This window comes from Mastomys coucha, unplaced genomic scaffold (genome assembly GCF_008632895.1).
Source record: "Mastomys coucha isolate ucsf_1 unplaced genomic scaffold, UCSF_Mcou_1 pScaffold5, whole genome shotgun sequence".
Lineage (NCBI taxonomy): Eukaryota > Metazoa > Chordata > Mammalia > Rodentia > Muridae > Mastomys > Mastomys coucha.
Genome location: NW_022196911.1, coordinates 76,445,493 through 76,469,431, shown reverse-complemented (window position 1 = coordinate 76,469,431; position 23,939 = coordinate 76,445,493). Strand labels below are relative to the sequence as shown.

The window sequence follows — 23,939 nt, the reverse complement described above, 5'->3', positions numbered from 1 at the left end:
TTCTTTTTTCTTTTCTTTTTCTTTTTTCTAAGAAGGGAACACAGTCTCACTATCTAGCCCTGACTAATCTGAAACTCATTATGTAGATAAGACTGACAATCATCCTGCCTCAGTCCCCAAGTTCTAGAATCACAGGTCTATATCACCGTTTCTGGCACCCACAACCTTTCTATGCAGTGGCTCAGAATTGTGGCTTTATTTCATAATAGGTAATACTTTCTCTTGTGGTTTTGTCTGCTCTTATTGATGATTTCAGAGAGTCAAGGTATTCTTCTATTGTTATTCTTAGACAGGAGTTCCTTGGTTGGTGTCTGAGGTTGATCCTAAAGTCAGTCCCAGAGAACTTGAGTGTTTAGAGATAAACAGAAAAAGAAAAGGCAGTAAAGGAACCTGAAAAAGAAAACCAGAGAAATAGTGGGGAAACCCAGCAAATGTGAGCTCACAGAAGCCAGGAAAAGATGCTTGTAAGACACTAGGACTCTGTGCCAAATGCTGCCTGCCGACAGAGAAACTGTGATGTCGAAGCTCTCACAGTAAGTTGAGTTCATGAGGAACTTACTGAAGGAAGTTAGACAGTGCACTGAAGTACCAGAGTGGATCCAGACTGGAGCTGGCAGAGGGGATAGAATGGAGATAAAAGGTATGCCTCAGCATAGATGGACGGGACGCTCCCCTGAGAAATTAGGATGTTACAGCCACAGAAGGTTTCATTTGCATTGCAAAGGGAGGAAGACAGGCCAGCTCAATTATGATTAAGCACCATTATTTCAGAAAGCATATATTCCTCATAAAACAAATGAACAGTGCCCATGAATAAAGATTTTTATTAAATACACACTCACAGAGAATTTTCCTTCTGATTATAAAATGATTCCATGGACTTGATGAAGTCAAGCCAGAGCACCAACGAATTGTTAGTGAGTGAATCTGACTTAGAAGCCTCAAGAGTACATGTGAAACACAATCCGAAGCCAGTTGTGGTGGCTCACTTTGTAAAGCCAGCCCTCAGGAAACTATAGCAGGAGATTGAGGCCTACCTGGGTTACTAATGCGTTCTAGGCTAGTTTGAGCTGTAGAGTAAGTCTGTGAAAAGTCAAGAAAGAAGCAAGAGAGTCAGGGAGGATCTGATCGGAGATAACTCCATTTTTGTCTTATACTCAGTTTAAAATTAAATGAAATTTTATCTCTTATACTTGGTAAGTTTTCATATTGTGTTGTTTCCCCTTAAAATAATTATGATTTCTCCATCCTTAATTTCTGTTGCCCACCCTTTGTTGAAAGATTGCACTCTTTAACTACAGACCTTGTTGCTCATTCCTGTGTCCAGACACATCAAATTTGTTTGTTTTTTTTGTTTTGTTTTGTTTTGTTTTGTTTTGTTTTGTTTGCCTCATCCAACCTTTATTCAACCGGGTACACCAGGCAACATGGCTGCCTATCTTCTTGCAGTCTTGAGGTGGAGAAGGGAAAGCAAAGCAGGTAGGTAGGTGGGAGACATGGGGGAATTCAGAGAGAGGTGAGGAAGAGGAGAGAGGTGAGGAAGAGGGCAGGAGGGCCAGGCAGGGTGTGTGCACAGGTGGATTCTGGGGAGGCACCCACACACAGAATCCATCTCTGGCCTGACTTGGTGGCCGCAGGAACATCGAGGAAAGACCACAGGTCTTTGAGACATTTCAGTCCTTCCTGTCATGAAGCGGCTGCCAAGGAAGGCCGGCCAGGAGTTTTCGGGACCCTGCCTCTAGGGCTCACTGGCACTGAGCCAAGGCGGCTTTGATGGCGGTCACCAGTTTCCGGAACTTGCTCTCTGTATCCACATAGCCATCACCTCTCTTCTTGGAGTGAACCAACTTCCCGGCTACTGTCACTTCAAAGAACCCGGTGACCTGGGGAGTCCCCTCGCCACAGATGTCCAGGCATCCGGGGAACTCATGTTCTAGCTTCTCCTTGAGTTGGAGATACTTGGGCTTATAGCCTCAAGCTCCACAATACACGACTCGAACGGCGAGCGCCATCCCCGCACAACGCGAGGACCCGACCCTCGAGCAACAAGGACCTAGAGCTCTGCCCAGACACATCAAATTTACACTTACTCCACCAGGCTTCCAGCAGCATCTACTCCATGAACACCGTGCATGGCTTCCTGCTCTGCTCAGGTCACGCACTCACACTCCTGTGCACGCATGCTTTGTCTGTAGGCTGTGTACATGGTCTCTGAGACCGGTCTGAAGGAGCTGTTGCATCCTGACTGACTCCTACCAATGTTCCTATATGCAAATGATGTGAATGAATTGAACTAGAATATTTTTAACCACGTGTCTCAGAGCCCATAGCTTTTGTACATTTGTCTTCCAACAGCATTGTCTTTAATATCTTCTCCATTGCTACATATTAATTAAAAATGTTTTAGAACTTTTATTTCATTTAGAAGCCAATGAAAATATCTAGTTGTTTCAATAATTTTTTTTTTTTTTTAAGTTTTTAAGTTAAGACTATGACAGTTAAGGATTTTAGGAATCCTCTTTGGAAGGAGTTTTTTGTGATAACACTTGCTCCTATAGCACATGGTTTTTACTGTCTTTCCCCTTATTCTCTGTTGTTACAATTTATTTTCTTATTCTTTCCCATTTTGATATCTAGGGTTAGACCCTTTGTAGTACGAACTAGACAGTTTGTCATAACAGGTTTACACACAAAGATCATAGAAAATACTTTCATTGTTCCTTTGGAGCGGGGTGTCTCTTGCTCATCTTCCAGTGTAATTACTGCAGATCCTCCCCAAACAAAGCCCAGAGAGCACCGACTGCTTTATTTTTCTGTTCCCCTCCACCTTAGACACCAAAGCCTTCTGAAATTGCACAGGATAATACAGTGTATAGTGGCACCATCTAGTGGTAGTTTTGAGACCTAACCAAGTTCAAAGTCATTTGATAGCCAGTTTAGAATTCAAAAATAACTTTCTATCAGTTTTGCAAATTGATGAAACATTTATTTAATGTCATATTTTGTTGAGCCTCTGAAATGCCCTTCAAGTCAGTACATAGAACTACTATTATGGTTCATAAATAACGTGGTTTGTAAACAAATGGCTTATACATTGTATACCTTCTTAAAACAAGGTCCCACCATGTAGTCTAAGCTGCCCTTGATATCCTGTCTTGCGTCCCAGGACTGAAGATTGTTGGCATAAGCCACCACACCATGCTTAACCTGATACTGTGTGTGTTTTGATTATACTTTGAAAAAGTGATGCTTAGAAATAAACAAAATATTTACTTGAACTAATACCAGAATTTCAGAAATGATCCCATTAGTGGCTGTAAGAACTATCCAGCAAGAAAGTGCATTATGATGCCTCTAAGTCAGAGTATTGAGCTCATGAGGTCACTTTCCCCATAACTCCCTGTTGCTTGTTTTTGTTTTTTATTTTTTTCTATTTGGGATGTTTTGAAAAATAAACAACCTTGACCTGGGCTCATTGATGATGCCTGCTTAGCCTATGTTACATATTTGCAGATCCAATCAGAGAGACTTGAGTAGTGAATCTTACTTCTTATTTCTTTGTGGATTGTTTAATATGTATATTCTTGAGGGGAGGATTTGCACAGTTGCTTTGGAAGGCTGAAGGGGGATATTGGAGCCCATGGACTGAGAATGATAGTCAATTGTGAGTCACTTGGCATGGGTGCTGGAAACCGAACTCTGGTCCTTTGCAGGAGCTGTACACAATCATAACCACTGAGCCACCTCTCCAGCTTCATATTTCTGGGTCCCTAAATGTAAGTTGTATAGATAGATATCTTGTTGGTGGCTTGCAGTTGACATATTGATCATTTAGTCCATTCTTGTAGCTAACAGGGCTCTTGAGGAGGGGCAGTGTTAATAAAAATAAAAACATTTGGTAAAGAATCGACATCCACCTGCAATCTCAGAACTCAGATAGAGGCAGGAACATCAGGGATTAAAGACCAACCTTGGCTACATACTTCAAGGCCAACCTTGGCTGCCAGAAACCCTGTCTCAATACAAGCAAATAGCCATCACTTTCATGGATAACATAATAGAACAATAAAATTAATTGCCAGTTTTGAAAAGGGGGAAAAACACTTATTCAGTGCTCGAGGGATAGAGGGATATAATTCTTACCACTATACAACTGGAGAGGCTGAAACACAAGGAGGTTAAGTCACTTTTACAAGGTCTCGCTGCTGTTAGGAATGTGAGCAGTCAGGCCCAGGGGAGAAGGATCCCGAAGCTTAGTTTTGACTGTCAGTAGGAAACCACAATAAAAAAGCAAACAGGAAACCTCACTGGTACTTATTTAAGTACATGCTAACTTCTTGATAAAAATCTTTGTTCTAATTTATTATTCACAATGGCTGTATTTGTTTGTTTCCAGTCTTAATTATAGCTGACAACTTCCTATCTTAAAGGAAGTTTAAAATTTTTGCCTATCAGTCCCAAATGCTTAGTTATTTCTCCTTGTCCATGGGTTATAAATATACCCATGGACTGGCATTTTGCCTGTGTGAGCACTCTTCATTCAGCTCTTAGAAGTGAGAGGCTCTGACAGTACTCAACTAATACAGAAGTAGAGGCTCACAGCCATCCATTGGACTGAGTACAGGGACCCCAATAAAGGAGCTAGAGAAAGGACCCAAGGAGCTGAAGGGCTTGCAGCCTCTTAGGAGGAATAACAGTATGAGCTAACCAGTACCCTCAGAGCTCCCAGGGACTAAACCATCAACCAAAGAGTACACACAGGGGGACTCATGGCTCCAGCAGCATATATATAGCAGAGAATGGCCAAGTCAGTCATCAATGGGAAGAGAGGACCTTGGCCCTGTGAAGGTTCTATGCCCCAGTGTAGGGGAATGCCAGGGCCAGTAAGCAGGAGAGGGTAGGATGGTGAGCAGGGGGAGGGGGGAGGGAACAGGGGATTATTTTAGTTTTGGGGTTTTTTTTTAATTTTATTTTTTCTTATTTTATTTTTTTTGAGGGGGGGAACCTGGGAAAGGAAATATTGTAAATAAGAAAACATCTAATTTTAAAAAAAAGTGAGATGCAGCCAGGCAGTGGTGGCGCATGCCTTTAATCCCAGCACTTGGGAGGCAGAGGCAGGTGGATTTCTGAGTTTGAGGCCAGCCTAGTCTACAGAGTGAGTTCCAGGACAGCCAGGGGCTATACGGAGAAACCCTGTTTCAAAAAACAAAAACAAAAACAAACAAAAAAAATAGTGAGATGCAATCTTCCCTCCATTCCCACAGATGTTGTATCCTCACATCCAGGCAACTGCAGATTAAAAATGTAACAGCTATTTAGATAGCACATAGATTAGATGAAGAATTGTTACAGCCTAAAGATTATTTAAAATATGGAGAAGTATGTACAAAGGTGTTACACAAATCTAGGACTTTTGTTTTTTGTTTTCTGGTTTCTGGTTGTTTTGTTTTGTCTTGTTTTGTTTTGTTTTGAGACAGGGTTTCTCTGCGTAATCCTGGCTGACCTGGAACTCACTCTGTAGACCAGGCTGGCCTCAAACTCAGAAATCTGCCTGCCTCTGTGTCCCAAGTGCTGGGATTAAAGGGGTGTGCCACCACTGCCCAGCAATCTAGGATGTTTTACATAAGGTACTTATATATCCTAGGATTTTGTTATTTGTGAGAGCTCATAGAACCAATCTTCGATGGATGCTGAAAAATGACTGTATTTGCCTGTGCCTCTCAGCAGGTGGAGTGTATTGGTAACAATCACTTGAGAGAAACAGTTAAGCTCTGGCTTGTACATGCTTATAGGTGTGGGTTATTGTGTAAATAGTATGTGTGGGTTTTCTATGCTTTTATATTCAATTTTTGAACAGATGTATCATCCCTATTTATAATTTCAGTCTTGAGGCTTTGCTGTTTTTACTTTGTTCCTATGGCATCTTCTGACCAGCCTCCTCATTCCCCCGTTCATACTACCCCACTGTATGTATATAAAGATAAACATACCATATTTTCTATAATATCTTGCCATGCATACATCTACTCATTTATCAAATGTACATAGAGATAGACACACATGTAAGTGTGATCCCATATTATATACCTTAAAAATATAGACATTTTCAGTCGGTTGTCCCGTTCCTGAGAGTCCTTCCCACTGGTTTGTAAGCTGTGTGTCCAGGGGTTTTCTGCAGTGTTGCTCATAGTCCAAGGAGGGAAGGAAGACCACTGAATAAATCGTGCTGTATCTACACCATGGGATTCTAAGCAGTCACTACAAAGCCAGAGTGATTTCTATCAGCAGTGTCTCCTATAGAGTTTTCTGTTGTGGAGCTACTGTGTCTCTTTCCTTACTGACAATTTAGTGAGGCTTCTCGAGGGAGAAGAAATAAATGCGAACAGGCCTTTTTAAATTGAAAATCCAGTAAACTAAGTTTCAAGACCTGATTTAACTTCCATTTCTTTTTTTTTTTTTTTCCCCTGAGACAGGGTTTCTCTGTATAGTCCTGGCTGTCCTGGAACTCACTCTGTAGACCAGGCTGGCCTCAAACTCAGAAATCTGCCTGCCTCTGCCTCCCAAGTGCTGGGATTAAAGGCGTGCACCACCACTGCCCGGCTAACTTCCATTTCTTTTCCTCGTAGAGCTGTGGGTGTTTCTCTCTTGATTGACTGTATTTAGGAAGGGGAAGTTCACAGCCTTGGAAGTGTTAAGTTCCTCTTCTTGCCTGGCTTTTAAGCCCGACTGACCTTTCTCACTAGTGGCACCTGAAGGGCACCACATCAGATAAGGTCTCTGCTGTTAGTTGCTTTTTATGAGCTTTTTGTACCCCAGGCTGGCCTCCAACTCACAGTAATCCTCCTGCCTCAGCCTTAGGAGAACTGAATATAAACATAAGCTGCTATGACTGATCCAAACATAGGCTGCATTTTTGTTTGTGTTGTATTTGTGCTTATGTTTAAGACAGAATCTCATTCTGTAGTTCAAGCTGGCTTGGAACTCATTGGCTTTGACTCACAGCAATCCTCCTGTCTCATCATCTTAAGAGATGGGAGTATAGACACAAGTCACCACCCTAAACTGTAACGTGGTCTTTAAAAGTAAATTGAGAGCTGATAAATTGTCAGTTCAGAAACAGCTCTTGGAACATCGGGCTTATTTGCTAGTAAGCTAAGAGGAAAGAATCCATACATCTGTGTAACCACAGCTACCTTTTGTTCTTGCTTCTGTGCAGATTTGAGAAAGGACGCATCTACACATTCATTGGAGAAGTGGTTGTTTCTGTGAACCCATACAAGGTGCTGAACATCTATGGGAGGGACACAGTGGAGCAATACAAAGGTCGCGAGCTATATGAGAGACCTCCTCACCTCTTTGCTATAGCTGACGCTGCTTACAAGGCTATGAAGAGGCGGTCAAAAGACACCTGTATTATGATATCAGGTATTTGGAGGGGGCCCTGGTTCCAAAGTTGAAAGGTATTTAAAAAATTTTTTCTACTCAAGAATTCATGGGGCTGGAGAAGAATTCATGGTTCAGCGGTTAAGAGCACTGACTGCTCTTCTGAAGGTCCTGAGTTCAAATCCCAGCAACCACATGGTGGCTCACAACCATCTGTAATGAGATCTGATACCCTCTTCTGGTGTGTCTGAAGACAGCTACAGTGTACTTAGATATAATAATAAATAAATAAATCTTTAAAAAAAAGAATTCATTGCTGTAGATGAGCATCTACATAAGACTGTTAAATTGATTGTTGTTTTATATCAAACAACTTTTATAATACTTATTTTTATTGTTATAATATTTTATAAATTTTAAGAAATATGACAAAAAAGATATTGTAGGTATTGAAGGGGGTCTCTGGGAGGAGTTGGGGTTAAAAAGGGAAACAAGAATGTGATTAATTCTATTTACTTAAAATATATTTTTAAATGTTAACAAGTTCAGATAAATAGAAATCATGTAACTTTTCTCATCATAATGGAATAAAAGTTAAAAAAGAAAGAATTCACACAATTGATAAGATCCTCATTATTATTATTTTTTTAATCTTAGAAACCTAAAAAATATAGGGCCCAGAAAAGTAGTGAACACTAAATACTTCAAATTATTTCTATCATGTTTGATCATCCTTTAGTCTTTGTTTTGAAGGCTGAGGCAGGAGGATTGCTTGAACTCTCATAGAGTTCAAGACCAGCCCAAGCAGCATAACAAGGCCTCATCAGATAAAAAGAGAACACATTATACTTGCATGCCTTTTGTTACTTGTAGTTCGGGCCAGCATGGAATATGATTCCTCCTATCTGAAGCACCAAAAAAGTGTCAAATAAAGCATATCAAAGATAGTTCAGATGTTAACAGAATGAAACCAAGTCAATGATGCACTCGTGTGCCTCGGAGTCAGACAGGTGTCTGGAGGCTGACGCTATGGTGCAAACACAGGCAGAAATGGGCTTCTTGAGCTTGGGGCCTAAGCTCTGAAGCTCAGGGAGGAAAGGGTGAGCTGCAGCCCACATGCACAGAATGAGAGCCTCACCACGCAGACGGTGCTGAGCCCTTGGCAGCGTCTCGCCTAGTAAAGTGAGGACAGGAAAGTATCTTTCCCTGGCCCCGGGTGGCCTCTCAAGCTGTAGGAATCTCTGCTGATGCTGATAAGTCCTCCCATTTACTTTAGTGGCTTTGTGCTTTTCAAAATATTTTTATGATCATTATTTTATTTTGGCTATCAAAACAACTTTAAGTGGTATGTAACATAGTTATTTTTCTACTTTACAGATAAGAATGTTAAGGGTCAAAAGATTAAATATTTTAGTGTTGGAATTGGAGAATTATAGCCTAGGAATATACTGTTTTGTTTTTGGGTTTTGGGGGGGGTTGTTTGTTTTGTTTTGTTTTTGAAACAGGGTTCTCTGTGTAGCCCTGGCTGTCCTGGAACTCACTCTGTAGACGAGGCTGGCCTCGAACTCAGAAATCCGCCTGCCTCTGCCTCCCAAGTTCTGGGATTAAAGGCATTCGCCACCACTGCCTGGGTTGTTTTGTTTTGTTTTGTTTCTTTAAGATTTATTTATTGTTACATTTAAAGTACACTGTAGCTGCCCTCAGATGCACCAGAAGAAGGTGTCAGACCTCATTACGGATGGTTAATTATCATTTATCGATGTATTTTATCATTATCACCCCCAATTCCCTCCCTTCCACTTCTTCCCACCACTACCATTTTAACCTCATTTTCTTTTTTGTTTACAACGCACCTGGTTCTAGTTGTTGCTGACTTTATACACATGGATGTAGGGCTATCCACTGGAGCATGGTCAACCTGCCAGGATCCACACCCCTAAAAAGAACTTATGCTCTTTCCCCTAAGTAGCCATCAACTGTTGATAGCCCCTCAGCCAGAGGTGGGCCTTGTGAGCTTCTTTCCCATGCTAGAATGTGGACTCCCAAGAAACTCTCATGGTGTTGTAGAGGCAACCACAACATCTCAGTATGGGTTATGAGTATGAAGGCCTTGTCATGATTTGAAGACCCCGTTTCACAGCAGTCCTCCCCAACTTCTGGCTCTTAAAATCTTTCCACCCCTTCTTCCGTAATGCTCCTTGAACTTTGTGATACAGATACCTCATTATGGTTAAGCCCGGCACAGACCCTTATTCTGTGCACTTAGATAGATCAGTTGAGAGTCTCTGTTATCCACCATCACTGCAAAAAGAAGCTTCTCTGATGGCAACTGAGAGATGCATTAGCCTGTGGGTATAAAGATGAGTATTTAGAAGACGGTCCATTTATAAAAGTATTAATAGTTAATTTTCCCCTAGGACCATGACTTCCCCAGACACAGGTTCTTGGCTAAGTTTACAGTACTGTACATAAGTTTCCACTTGTGGAGTAGGCCTTAAATCCAATCAGATAGTAATTGGTTACCCCCCTAACATTCATGCCATCAATGTAGCTCACAGAGTTCATAGCTGAGTAACATTGTTGAAAAACACCAAAGAGCAGCAGCCTACATAGAACCTTCAGGGTACAATGAAAGCAAGCAAGCAGAGAGAAAGCTTCCAGGTCTGTTCCAGCTTGAGTTCTGCATGTCCAGCACAAAGTGTATCTTCAGTCATGGGTCAGTGTATCAAGTCATGGTGAACAACCATGAGCAATGGCAAGAGCTGTGTTTTTTTGTAGGAAAGGATCCTCTGGGACCCATCTGACAGGGAAAGAGGGGGAGAGGAAGTTGTGTCCCCCAAAATTCCAGAAGTAGCAGGTTGTTAGCGTGTGCCCTTTCGTATATTTTTTGCTCTGTATGTAAGTACATAGTCACACATATATAAATAAACACAAATACATAATTAAAAGCATATATCTGCCATTACAAAGTTAGTTTTTTCGTTCAGCAATGTATAGTGGATATATTTTTCATTAAGGTTTCCATAAAACTAGCACACTCTCTTTAGCAATTCCACTGTGTAATTATTTTTTATCTAATTCTTTATTAATCTATCTGCCCAACTTTAGCCATAACATAATTTATTAAAAAATAGTTTTAGAGCCTTGGGAGACTTATACTGTTTGGTTAAACTACTTTAAAAAATATTACCTTGGGAGAAAGCTCAGTGAGTGAAATTTTGGTGTTTAAGCTCATGGAAGGAACTTCTAAATTGATCCCTCCACTACCAACACTGGTACCTGTTACATACTTCCTGTGGTGCCTTGCGTCTCAAGCTTGGTGTTTTCTTTTTTCATTAAAATTGCTGTAATTTAGTTTAAGACTCTGTTGTTTTTTGTTGTTGTTGTTTTGTTTTGTTTTATTTTGTTTTTGACTAAGGCTGGATCTAGCTGGGTTTTGTGGTCATGCTTTCTTTCTCAACTTTCTGAGCAGCTGGGCCCGTGTGCACCTGACTCTAATTGTTTAACTAATTACTTTATTCCCAATAAATTTCAAGAAAACTTATCTGGACTGGAGAGTTGCCTCAGTGGTTAAGAGCACTGACTGTTCTTCCAAAGGCCCTGCATTCAATTCTCAGCAACCACATGGTGGCTCATATCCATCTCTTATGGGATGCAATGTCCACTTCTGGTGTGTCTGAAGACAGCTACAGTATATTCATACACATAAATAAATTAATAAATATTTTTTAAAAAAGAAATTTTTCTGTAGAAAATAAGGTTATATGAATGTAGCTGAAGCTACTGTCTGGATCACCATCTTAGTTTGTTATACTTAGGTGTATAGCAGTTTTTGCTATACTTTGGTGTATAGTATAAGGAACTAGCTTACCACAATTTAGTCTTTGATATATTTTTTTGAATAAATATTTTTTAAGATTGATTTATTTATGAGTACACTGTTGACCTCCTCAGACACACCAGAAGAGGGCATCAGATCCGATTACAGATGGTTGTGAGCCACCCTGTAGTTACTGGGAATTGAACTCAGGACCTCTGGAAGAACAGTCAGTGCTCTTAACTGCTGAGCCATCTCTCCAGCCCCCCTTGATATATTTTTACTCAACTAAATATTGATTTGAAATTTCTAATTTTGCTTCTGTCTTTTGTTTTGTTTTTAATAATAACAATCCTTTAATGAATCTGGGCGGTGGTGGCATATGTCTTTAATCCCAGCACTTGGGAGGCAGAGGCAGGTGGATTTCTGAGGCCAGCCTGGTCTACAGAGTGAGTTCCAGGATAGCCAGAGCTACACAGAGAAACCCTGTCTCGAAAAACCAAAAAAAAAAAAAAAAAAAAAAAAAAAAAAAAAAAAAACAGAAACAAAAACAAAAATCCTTTAATGATAAATCTCACTGTTCCTCCTGAAACTCAGATGCTTCATTGATGTTTTCAGCAATAATTCTCTGCGATGCTAGAACTCTAAAGTTTCAGTCTTTTTTTTTTCAGTTTAATTTTTTTGATTATTTTTTTTTTTTACCCTCCATATTCCATTCCCTGCCCTCCCATCTACCCTCTAACTGCTCTACATCCCACACCTCTTCCCCACCCCCTGTCTCCACATGGATGCTCCTACCCCTCACCCCACCTGACCTCTAAACTCTGTGACCTCCAGTCTCTTGAGGGCTAGGTGCATCATCTCTGAACGAACACAGACGTCTGTCATTTTTAAAGACATGTTTCTGTCTATTAGAAGCAGCCCAGGACAAAATAAGTTAATAAGAAAGTGGGGAGGGGAAGGGAGAGAGAGAGAGAGAGGAGGGGGAAGGTGGAAGAGAAAGTAACACAGAGTTTTAAATGAATAACCATCAAAGGTTTAAATTTCTCTGTTGACAGTGAGCTTACCCCTGCCCAATTCTTCCCTCTAGGGGAAAGTGGAGCTGGTAAAACAGAGGCCAGTAAGTACATCATGCAGTATATCGCCGCCATCACCAACCCCAGCCAGAGAGCAGAGATAGAGAGGTAAGGCACCTCAAGGTCGCGGGTTGGCTGGGCATGGCCTCACCTCGTACGCACACTGGGCAAGGCTTCAACTGACTGGCAGCAAGCATTTCTTTTTTTTTGATGTGTAAATTGCTTTGATTCTCACATTGCATATTATATTTCTGCTTTTACTTCTATTACTATATCAATTTCCAGTTTTATCAAGTTCTTGTAAAAATATTTTAAAAATTAGAACCACTTTGAAATAGTTGAAAGTGTCCTGGCTCTAGCTAGTTTCCAACCTCAGCAGAGCTCTTGGAATTTGCACAGCTTGGCTTTATTGTGCAAGTCTCTGCAGGTTCTTGCTCTGTGTTTTTAAAGTTATACTCTGAGCGGAATGGACCTGGGAGACAGACCCATGGCTTCTCAACAGTGTCCCCACTGATGCTGGTCATTTGTGTCTAATGAAGCAGCAGGAGTGGCTTTGCTATGCGGTGCAGCCCTTTCTAAGAGGGAGAAGGCACTTTCCTTCAGTTTACTGAGGAGTCGCAGCTCATTTGTCTATCATGGGCAGCTCGACAGGCGGAATCCAGGGTGTTGGCTGATGTAAAGGAAGAGAATTTAGATTTGATGATACTTGTGTGGATTTTGTATTTCCATCGTAACTGGATTACCCAGTCAAAAGAGGCCTTTCTAAAAAAATGTGACATACTCCCACTTCTGGTTTTTGAACATTTGATCAAATTTTTGTAATTTCTTTTGAATCTCAGGAGAGTAGCTAGCTGAGAACTAAATTACTTTCATTTTTATATAGCAGATAAGGCTTATGTAAATTTACTGTCATTCTTGAGCATATTGGGCTCTGTCTCATCTTATGGGGACCTTCGTAAGCAAGCAGTTCCTACACACATGCCTTTGTAAAGCATAAAAGGGTCCGTTGCAGGATTGGGGGAAGGACGATGGTCCACTAATCTGGTTGTGTCAGTGGCCAGGTTATTTCTCCAGTGTAACTGTGTGAGAGGAATCTTGTCAGTGAACTAGAAACACAAATGTAAGGGCCAGAATGATGGTAAGATTATCCAGTTTTCTAAGTATCTTCATCTCTGAATTTTTTTATAATAACTTTGATGTATTTTCATTAAAGAGTGAAGAATATGTTACTGAAGTCAAACTGCGTTTTGGAAGCTTTTGGAAATGCCAAAACCAATCGTAATGACAATTCCAGCAGGTTTGGGAAATACATGGATATCAACTTTGACTTCAAGGGAGACCCCATTGGGGGACATATTAATAACTACTTACTGGAAAAGGTATATGTGCTAGATTTCTAGGGTGATGCTTGTGAGAGCTGAATGTCTAAAAACAATATTTGTGAAATTGCATTTATTGCTTTAAAGTACTGTGTAATCCTATTACCTGTCTTCAAGTCTGCCTTCCATGGTACGAACTCTCCTCCTGTGTCCGCACATGAGCACTTAGTACATTGAGTTAGGCATTGTCAGGCAGATTTGGGGTATGCATAGGACAGAAGAATGTGTGACAACTTTTGGATAAGATCTAATCCAAACTAGTCAAATCTCCTCTCTCTCCCTCCCTCCCTTCCCCTACGTAGCCAAGGCTGACCTGTACCTTACCACCCTTATGCCTCAGCTTCTTAAGAGCTCAGGTTACACTGTGCACCATGATGCCCGCTTTCAGACCCACACTCTTTTTTTGTTGTTGTTTTTGGTTTTTGGAGACAGGGTTTCACTGTGTAGCCCTGGCTGTCCTGGAACTCACTCTGTAGACCAGGCTGGCCTCGAACTCAGAAATCCACCTATCTCCGCCTCCCAAGTGCTGGAATTAAAGGCATGCGCCACCACCGCCCGGCGTTCCCACACTCTTTTTATGTTGCCATCCTCTATCCAGTTTACTTTTACTAAATTGAAATTTTTCCTTCTAGTTTCTGTTTGCTTGCTGTCTGCAGCAGGACACACATTCATTCTCTCAGTCCAGCTAAGCCAAACCATAGTCACCTCTACCTTGAATTGTGCTTCAATGCAGATGCTTCTCAGTGGAGGGTTTCCCACCCCAGGGACACCATAGCATCTCACAGCCCTGCAATTTCTATTTTTATGTGTCAGATCAAGGTTAGACTACTAAGGAAATAAGTGCTTTTTCAGAGTCAGTTGGAAAGAAACAGGAACACTAAATATTATCCATCTTTCTTCCATAATGTTTCATGATTCCACTGTGTAAACATATTCAATCAAAAAGAATACTTTGAATGCACATACATGTTGAACAGTCTTTTGGAGTGTCTGAGCAGAGGCCCTAGGGCCTGATCATGTTGAGTGATTTTATTATAGGACATGAGGCATTGCTTTTTGAAATGCCAGCTGAGGGAATGTTGAGAATGTTCCTCCCCAGCATTCCTTCCCATCCTCCCCACTTAGATCCTTACTGTCTTGAGACTGTAGGTAAAAAACAAACAAACAAATCACAACGAAAACCATGGCTTCACTTTTTATGAATATTTAGGTACCATTTTAAACAACCTAAAGAATTATCAGAATATTGCCAGGGGAACCGTAGAGAACACTCATCTTTGATAAGCTTTGTCCACAGATTTTTTTGTTTTGTTCTTTTTTTTTTTTTTTTTTTTTTTTTTTTGTACTCCCACCCTCACCCTCTGAGCTGAGGACCAAACCCAGGGCCTTGTGCTTACTAGGCAAGGGCTCTACCACTGAGCTAAATCCCATCCACTAGCCACAAGTTTTTTTTTTTTTAATGCACAATGAATACAAGATTCTCTAAGAAAGTTGCTTCTGTTTCATTTATACCTATAATTTCAGATTAACCACTTAATGCACTGTGACTACAAGATTCTCTAAGAAGTTTCTGTTTCATTTATACCTATAATTCCAAATTAACCATTTTTTAAAAAATATTTTTTCTCAGTCTCGTGTGATTGTGCAGCAACCTGGAGAAAGAAGCTTCCACTCTTTCTATCAGGTTAGTAATCAGTTCTTTATGCAGAGAATTGTTTGCATAGTCATGCAGAGAATGTTTCTGGTGTCCTCTACACCTCTCTGGCTTTCCTGGTCTCCACTACTAATTCCATGTATGCACACAGTCTTGCACAGCCTGAGAGACTGTGAGTGTGGGCACTGAGAGCTGGTAGGGGACCAGCCAGCCAATGCTCGAAGGCTGAACATCACCTCACAGTAGAGGTAACAGTGTTATGACTGTGAAAGCTGTCAGCACTATCTACAAATGTTGATTTCAGTTTCTTTTGAATTGAGTTGCTTCTCTTGTGCTTGAGAGTTCCAGAGATAGGAGTGTAAATTTCATCTACGTTGCTCTTGATAGGTGTAAGGCGATATGATTAGTTTAAAAGCAAAACAAGGATTTATAAATCCAAGGGAGAATTATCCTCTATGCTGTCAACACTCAGAAAAAAATAAATAGGTCTTTAGGGAATGTTATTAGAATTTGGAACAAACTCTTAAATAACCCTCCCTTGGCACATCTGCACTCATAGTGTGAGTGTGACTCTAATATGATTTTCAAATCTCAAAGTGCTATAAACCAAGGTCCTTTAAAAAAGCTGCTGACCTTATTAAGTAACATTTGGGGGTTTAAATAATAAAAACCATTGGGTTGGAGATATTTCAGTTGGTAAATTGCTTACTGATAAGCATGAGGACCTGAATTCAGTCCCCAGAACCTGTGTTTAAAAAGTTGTAGGCTTGGTGGTGTTTGTGTAGAGTCCTAGTGCTGGGTAGGCAGTGACAGTCCTGGGGATTGCTGGCTCCAGTCAGAGTGACTAGAACCTAAGGAATGACACAACCCCAAAGCTGGCCTCCCTGTACACAGCCATAGGAGCACACATGCAGACACATATTTTAAAAACTTGGAGTTAAAAAGATTGATGTCTGTGTAACTGTCTTTGAAGGTGATTAATGGTAACAATACAATCGAATACGACATTGTTTGACTAACTACTTGCCTTAGTCAATGCCATTCAAATTCTGGTATGTTTGGTTAAAAAAAAATCATTTTTAAGGTCCTTTAACTGTACATTTGAGGTAAACCAGAGCTTACTGTTGAGTGCAGAACCTTTGTGTCAATGTCTCTTGAAGGCATGCTTTACAAACAAAAGGATAACAACTTTGTATTTTTGTTTCTATTAACAATTTGCTAGATTTTAGATAAACTATTTCTCTATAAAATATAAGAATTGTTTATTTCAAGAAGTTAGAGCTTTCTGCAAGTATCTTTCCCAGTTGGGTGAAGTTACTAAGAAATATCTTCAGTCTGAGAGCCCCAGCTGTCAGTCACACTCCTTTTTGGCTGTGACAGTTGAGGAAAAGCTGTTGAGCACATGGGACTCCATGGGACTGGCAGCCGATGCCTCTTCCCCAGTGTTGACTTTTCTGAACTCAGCAGGATGACACTGCTAAGCTGCAAGCACCTCAGGGCAGGGATCCTGCTTGTAAAATGATGGCATTCTGGGCAAGAACCTTTTAGACCTATCTTGTGAATGTGAAATTTAAGTGCTATTCCTCATGGCTGTATAACGTTCTGCCTGTCTTACTAGATAGAAGCTAGTAAGACCTATAAGTGAAAACAACAAGACAAAATAAAATCCAAAAATTTCCTCAAAGCATGACCAGGAGGACCCAACTGTGTGAAGCTTAGAAAATGAGTAAAGAGCTAGATCACTTCTACATCAGACCATATGGAGGTCAGTGTCTGCCTTGACAGTTGCATTAGCCAGTAGGAGCCCTAGAGTGTCAGAGCCAAATGAGTGAATATTTACTAAAACAGTATTTATTAGATTGGCTTACACAATACTGTCTTCATGCTGGAGAGGCTGAGAACCCCATAACAGCTCAGCCCATGAAGTAGGGTGCCTCATTAGTTCTGGTCTGGGGCTGAAGGTCTGGAAATACCTGGAGGTGTTGATCTTTCTTAGAACTTTGAAGAAATCTTGAGTTCTTCTGTCAGCAAAAGAATGTAGTAGCAGTGGTTGTGGCTCCAGCAACAGAGTAGATGAGCTGACTGGCAAGATACAAAAATGAAAAGCCAGGCTTTCCCCTTAGACCTCCTTTAATCTCGACTGCCTTCATTTAGGGAGGGTCTTCTCAATTCAAATAGCTTGATCAAGAAAATCTCCCACAGGAATACCCAGCAGCTTTTAGTCGATTCCAAACGCAGTCAAGCTGACAACCAAGATTATCCATCACAGCAATTTAATTTAAATTAAATATTTTTCAGCTACTCCAGGGAGGTTCTGAGCAGATGCTGCACTCTCTACACCTGCAGAAATCACTCTCGTCCTACAACTACATTCGTGTGGGGGCACAACTGAAGGTGAGTTTGTTCTCTGAGAGCCAAGAGGAGGCAGAGGGGGCGCAGGAGTCACCCAGGCCTTCTGATGCCCCCATGTAGATGAGTGTTTCCTCTCTTCTGCTTGTAAAGATCTCAGTCCAAAATTTATTCCACCACAAGACTGAAAACCTGGCTAACTAACCTTGCATTAGCTGGACTGTCCTCATCTCACAGAAAAGTTCCTCTCTCTGTGTTCAAGGTTTTCTCTTAGCATCTCTTAATATTTGATCTGACTCCATTTATCTGAAACCATAAAAATCACTGAGCACTAGCAAGCCTTCCTCATATGATAAAATGAGATTAAAAAGCACTTTGATTTTCTCCTTCCCTCCCTCCTTCCCTCTTTCCCTCCCTCCCTCCCTCCCTCCCTCCCTCTCTCTCTCTCTCTCTCTCTCTCTCTCTGTCTTTCAAGACAGGTATCCCTGGCTGTCCTAAAGCTCATGCTATAGACTAGGCTGGCCTTGAACTTAGAGATCCACTTGTCTCTGACTCCCAAATTCTGTGATTAAAGCCATGTTCTACCACTGCCCAGCCTCCACTATTTTAAAATATTGATTGTGATTATCCAAGAAATAGTTTTGTAGCCCTTAGGTTGTTTCTTTCAAAGGGACTTGAGCTTTCCCTTCCCCTGCCTGCAATCACTTGCATGCACATCTGCAGGCCCACTTTACTTCTTTATTTGAATTAGTTTTCCTCTAGTCATCTCATAGCCAGTTTAACAATGTGTTGGTTGAGGAGAGTGTATAAAGAAGTAAATGCCTGTTGTCGTGGTTCGCTGGAGGGAAAGTTTACTTTCAGAAGGGTAAAAGTATGCGTACTTGGGCCCTGCATTTCCGTATTTTTAGCTTTTCTGTAATAAAAAGTATACTGCTTGCACGGTAAGGTAGCACAAACATGTGACCTCAGTACGAAGAGGGCCAGACAGAAAGATGATGACTGCACCTGGGACGCACTGCCAGGCCGCCTCACACCAGAGAAGGCACTGGGACGCACTGCCAGGCCGCCTCACACCAGAGAAGGCACTGGGGATTTTAGTTGGATGAAAAATAAAAATATCTCTGATGCTCATTTGGCTCTGACACTCTAGGGCTCCTACTGGCTAATGCAACTGTCAAGGCAGACACTGACCCCGAGATAGTCTGTTGTAGAAGTGATCTAGGTCTTTACTCATTTTCTAGGCTTCACACAGTTGGGTCCTCCTAGTCACCCAGAAACGATGTGAGAAGGGTTTTCTATTAAATTATTATTTCACTTATGCTAGTTATACCCCCATTACTGGCCTAGCAATATTTTTATTGCTGTTGATAGAAGTGATTAATTTTCCATTCCTGGGCATTTAAGTTTGCCACCCTTTACACTTTTCTAAGAGCAGAAATGTTTGGCTAAAAATGAATTGAAAATTAAATAGAAGAAGGCAATGCTCCAGCTTTCTCTGCCTTGCCAGAAATACTTAAATATGTATAGAGGATTCTGAAATCAATGCTTACAGCTGGCGGCTGGGCTATTCCTTCACAATAAGACCATCTTATTACCAAAATTATTTTGTGCCAGGTCATGTAGCCTAATGCCAAGTATTAAGTTAACGTTTGAACTTCTTTATAGATAAAATTCATCTTTTATACTTTTTGTTTCTTTTCTATTTGGATTTTTCCCTTTCTTTCTGACAAATTATGTGCTCATAGTCAAAATCTAAGCTAGGGCTGGGGAGATGGCTCAGCAGTAAAGAGCATTGGCTCCCCTTGCAGAGAACCCTCATTTGATTCCCAGCACCTCCATGGTGACTCACAACCATCTGTAAGTTCAGCACCAGAGGATCTGATATTCTCTTCTGGTCTCCATGGGTATCAGGCACATGTGTGGTACACAGACAGATAACACAGGTAGAACACCCATACACTTAATTTTAAAAAAGAAAAAGAAGGGAGCTGGCGAGATGGCTCAGCATGTAAGAACACTGACTGTTCTTCAGAAGGTCCTGAGTTCAAATCCCAGCAACCACACGGTGGTTCACAACCACCCGTAATGCAATCTGACATCCTCTTCTGGTGCGTCTGAAGACAGCTGCAGTGTACTTAGATATAATAATAAATAAATCTTTAAAGAGAAAAAAGAAAACAGCTTAAGGCATATGCTTAAGTCCTACTATGCAGATGACCGTTAGTAATGACTTGTGTATATATTCATCCATAAAATCATACAACAAACCCTGCTTCAACCTACATTTATTATATTACAATATAATTATCATTTCTCTCATACAAACATAAATGAATTTAATGCCCATAAAGCATCACATGTATTTTAATACATCACATGTTAATCTTAGGATGTAAGACTCATGTGAAATTAAGATACCTTGGGTCACAGGTAAAGTTTCCCAAAACAGTGATGAATTCACTGGCCCCAAGCCAGTGACAGCAAGCACTGGGATGGTCAGACCCAGCACCTCAGCCACACAGGTGGGGGTTGTGGTTTTATACCTTACAACTCTGCTACCCTCGGTAAACTGGCTTGCCTTCTTGCTCTGGCTTCTACTGTGGTCTCAAAATGTCATCCGCAGTCCCTACATTCCCAGGCAGAGGAAATGCCACCTTATAAACATATGGTGACCCTCACCTTACGCAGCCTGACATGTGCTTTTCCTCACATCTCCTAGGTCATACATAGCCTGTAGCTGAGCACTCACTGAATAAAGGGAAGAAATGAGTGTCTCAGTTAGGGCTTCTGCTGCTGTGATAAACACCATGACCAAAAGCAACCTAAGGAGAGAAGGGTTTATTTCATCTTCCAGCTGGAGTCCATCATCCAGGGAGTCAGAGGCAGTCAAGGCAGTACGCGTGGCCAGGAGGGGTGCTGCTTCCAGACTTGCTCAGCCTGCTTTCTTATACTCCTCAGGATCACCTGTCTAGAGGTGGCACCAGCCACAGTAGGCTATGCCTCCACAAATCAATCACTAATTAAGAAAATGCCCCATGGGCTCACCTGCAGGCTGTTGTTCTGGAGGCATTGTGGTTCCTTCCCTTTTCTGAGATAACTCTAGCTTGTGTCCAGTTGACCATATACTAGCCAGGATAATGATCACGCTCACTCTAGAACCATGAAGTCTCCTGAGACTAGGAGCAAGCCAGAGATGAGCTTGAAGAGGACTAAACAGATCTCATTCTGTTAGCAGTAATGAAATAAGAGATGGATGGCTGGTAGGGAAACAGCCAGAAATTTCCTTGTATGGGACAGAAGTACAATCTCAGTATGTAGTTATAATAGTAATATCTGATATTTGAGTATTTTGGTGTAGTAAGGACCAGACGACAACCTGTAAGAAATGCATTACTCTTTCCATGTAATTCATGAGGAAATTAAGACTCAATAAGGTTAAGCATCCATCCCATAGTGAGAAAACATTGGCAGATGTAGGAGCTTGCCTAGTTGTGTCTATAACACAAAGGAACATGCACTCTTCAAGCAGAGGAGGTTTGTTTTGTATATCCTTGAGCTCCTGTGCTCTAGTTAGAAGCTATGACTTCTTATCACTTATCACATGAGAGAAATAATGCAGTATAGACCTGGACTCCTTAACAGCTTGCTAAGTGACTACAGCTGGTGGCTTTGCTCAGGGTGCTGCTTTTCCCCTGCTGGGAACTAAGCCTGACTACACAGTGTGAGAGCCTGCACAGAGGACCTGGGGGAGAGAGCTGACGATGCAGTAGCCAGCCATGGAACTAAGCCTGACTACACAGTGTGAGAGCCTGCACAGAGGACCTGGGGGAGAGAGCTGCCGATGCAGTAGCCAGCCATGGAACTTAGAGTTTTCACCTGTGACCTCACATCCCATGCCATTGCCTCCATGGAACATGGAGCTGTGACCTTCAGTGGTGCAACTCAGGACAGAACCGTTCAGAAAACTGCATGGTGCTTATTTTAAGTAACACAAATCTCTCGCACAAAAAGGCCTCATATATCTAAACAGCATTTCCAACACAAAGGATTTTTTAAATATTTGTCTACCTTAAAGTGATTTACTACAAAGGCATCAAAACTTTGGCTAACCACTTCCGTTTTGTATTTAGTGCTCAGGTGAAATGTTGACTTACGGTTTTCTGTTCATGTCTAGTCTTCCATCAATGATGCTGCAGAGTTCAAAGTCGTAGCTGATGCCATGAAAGTAATTGGATTCAAACCTGAGGAGATTCAAACTGTGTATAAAATTTTGGCTGCTATTCTTCACTTGGTGAGTAGGAACTCTCAAAGTGTGTCATCTCCCCACAGAAACAGAGCAAGCACTCTTTCAGATTTTGTTCCCTGTGGAAAGTAATTTCCTTTGTGAAAATCTCACCTGTGGCTTTGAAAACTATATCCTGATTTTCTTTATTATTTTATATTATGATGGGTTTTCCAAACCACTGTAGATTTGGAGACATTGCCCAGTTCACTGTGCTGTGATTTCCTTAGGCCTTGAACTCAGCGCTGAGCCTAACGGTAACAGCATTTGAAACAGATGATTGCAAATGGCCTCCAAGGCACAGACAGCTCATCAGAGGCCAGCACCATAGACCAGATAGCAAAGAGAATCATGAACCTGACACCATAACAATATAGACCTTCTGTCAAAACTGTACACTAAGATGAAAGGATAGACAGGTGTAGAGAAGAGGGAAGTGTGAGGTGAGGCTTTCACGTTATGGACATGCAAGGCAGGTACAACCAAGCTCACCTGAACTCATGATATGTCAGAAGCTCATTGCAAATGTCTCTTTTGTTTTTGTTTTTGGTATAGGGAAATTTAAAATTTATAGTAGATGGTGACACGCCACTTATTGAGAATGGCAAGGTTGTGTCTGTCATAGCAGAATTGCTCTCTACTAAGGCAGACATGGTGGAGAAAGCCCTGCTTTACCGGACGGTGGCCACAGGCCGTGACATCATCGACAAACAACACACGGAACAGGAGGCTAGCTACGGCAGAGATGCCTTTGCCAAGGTGAGACGAAACTTGAACCATGGGTTGCAGCACACATGAAATCCTCTAAGGATGTGTTCAGACATGCCTGATGGTGGGCTAAGGGCTTTAGGAACCCTTGAGACTCTCTGGCCATCACTGACCCCGTGAAGCCCCTCGTTTATTACCGCTAGAAAAGCAAACTAGAGCAACCGTGGAAATGAGGGAGCTGAAACTCCTTCCTCAGCAGAGCATGGCACTAGTGTGCCTTCCCTGCCTCCTAAGTTCTGTCTGCTTCCAGCCACAGGGCCTCTGCACATGCCATGTCTCTGCCTGGGTTGCTCCTCTCCCATAATGCCCTATTTAGTCATGCCACTGACTCAGCCCAAGTCTCTTCTTCAGGGAAGCCTTTCCTGGATTGCCTGAACACAGAATAAATTAGAGTCACTTAAGGAGGGGCTGGGGAGATGGCACGGCGGTTAAGCACACTTACCATTCATACATAGGACCCTAGTTCATTTCCCACCACTCATTTGGGCAGCTTAAACTACCAGTAATTCCAGTACCAGGAAAACCAACACCCCTAAGGGCACCTACGTTCACTCACATATAGACACATAGAATAATTTTTAAAAGTCACTGTGTGTATGTGCTCCTTTACCCTATTCCCTACACTCCTTAGAGACTCTGACTTTCTGTGTGCTTTGTGCTGTATTTCCAGCAAATTATATGTCTGAGTGCCCACCAAATGTTCAGTGAATGAATGAATAACTTAAGTATCCAAGTTCATTTATTCATAGCTCAAAGTAGGAACAGTTTCAGAGTGAGAAGTACAGATGTATCACTGATATAGTGAGGTGTGGACACGTGCTTAGAGAATAGTCTTAAAATACAAATAGTAGCCAATAGCTGTATTTAAAAATTCCTTCAGTTTGACATACATCATGTTGCTGTCTGGTAATAGGTGATGTACATTCTAATCATTCTACTTAGGCAATAACACATGTGCTGAACAGTCAGGAGAAGGCAGATAGAATTGAAGACATCCCAAGTCCAAACAGAGAGACTCATTCCCACACAGGCAAGGATTTATAATGTTCTTTCTCTCACAGGCAATATATGAACGCCTCTTTTGTTGGATTGTTACTCGCATCAATGACATCATTGAGGTCAAGAACTACGACACCACAGTACATGGGAAAAACACAGTTATTGGTGTCTTGGATATCTATGGCTTTGAAATCTTTGACAACAACAGGTAAACTGGGTGCGATACTGAAAA

The 23,939-nt window shown here is 41.4% G+C and overlaps 1 protein-coding gene and 1 pseudogene across 2 annotated transcripts in view; one reads left to right on the top strand and one right to left on the bottom strand.

Moving 5' to 3' along the window:
• The window catches only part of Myo1d (myosin ID), a 307,808-nt gene that overhangs the window by 84,120 nt on the left and 199,749 nt on the right, over nt 1–23,939 (top strand). For both annotated transcript variants that reach the window (XM_031353808.1, XM_031353809.1), the window contains exons 2-9: nt 7,217–7,425; nt 12,291–12,384; nt 13,490–13,655; nt 15,286–15,339; nt 17,608–17,703; nt 21,833–21,949; nt 22,496–22,699; nt 23,770–23,915. In XM_031353808.1, the coding sequence (XP_031209668.1) occupies nt 7,217–7,425; nt 12,291–12,384; nt 13,490–13,655; nt 15,286–15,339; nt 17,608–17,703; nt 21,833–21,949; nt 22,496–22,699; nt 23,770–23,915 (1,086 nt within the window). The remainder of the gene's footprint in view (nt 1–7,216; nt 7,426–12,290; nt 12,385–13,489; nt 13,656–15,285; nt 15,340–17,607; nt 17,704–21,832; nt 21,950–22,495; nt 22,700–23,769; nt 23,916–23,939) is intronic.
• On the bottom strand, nt 1,722–2,027 carry LOC116078528 (annotated as a pseudogene).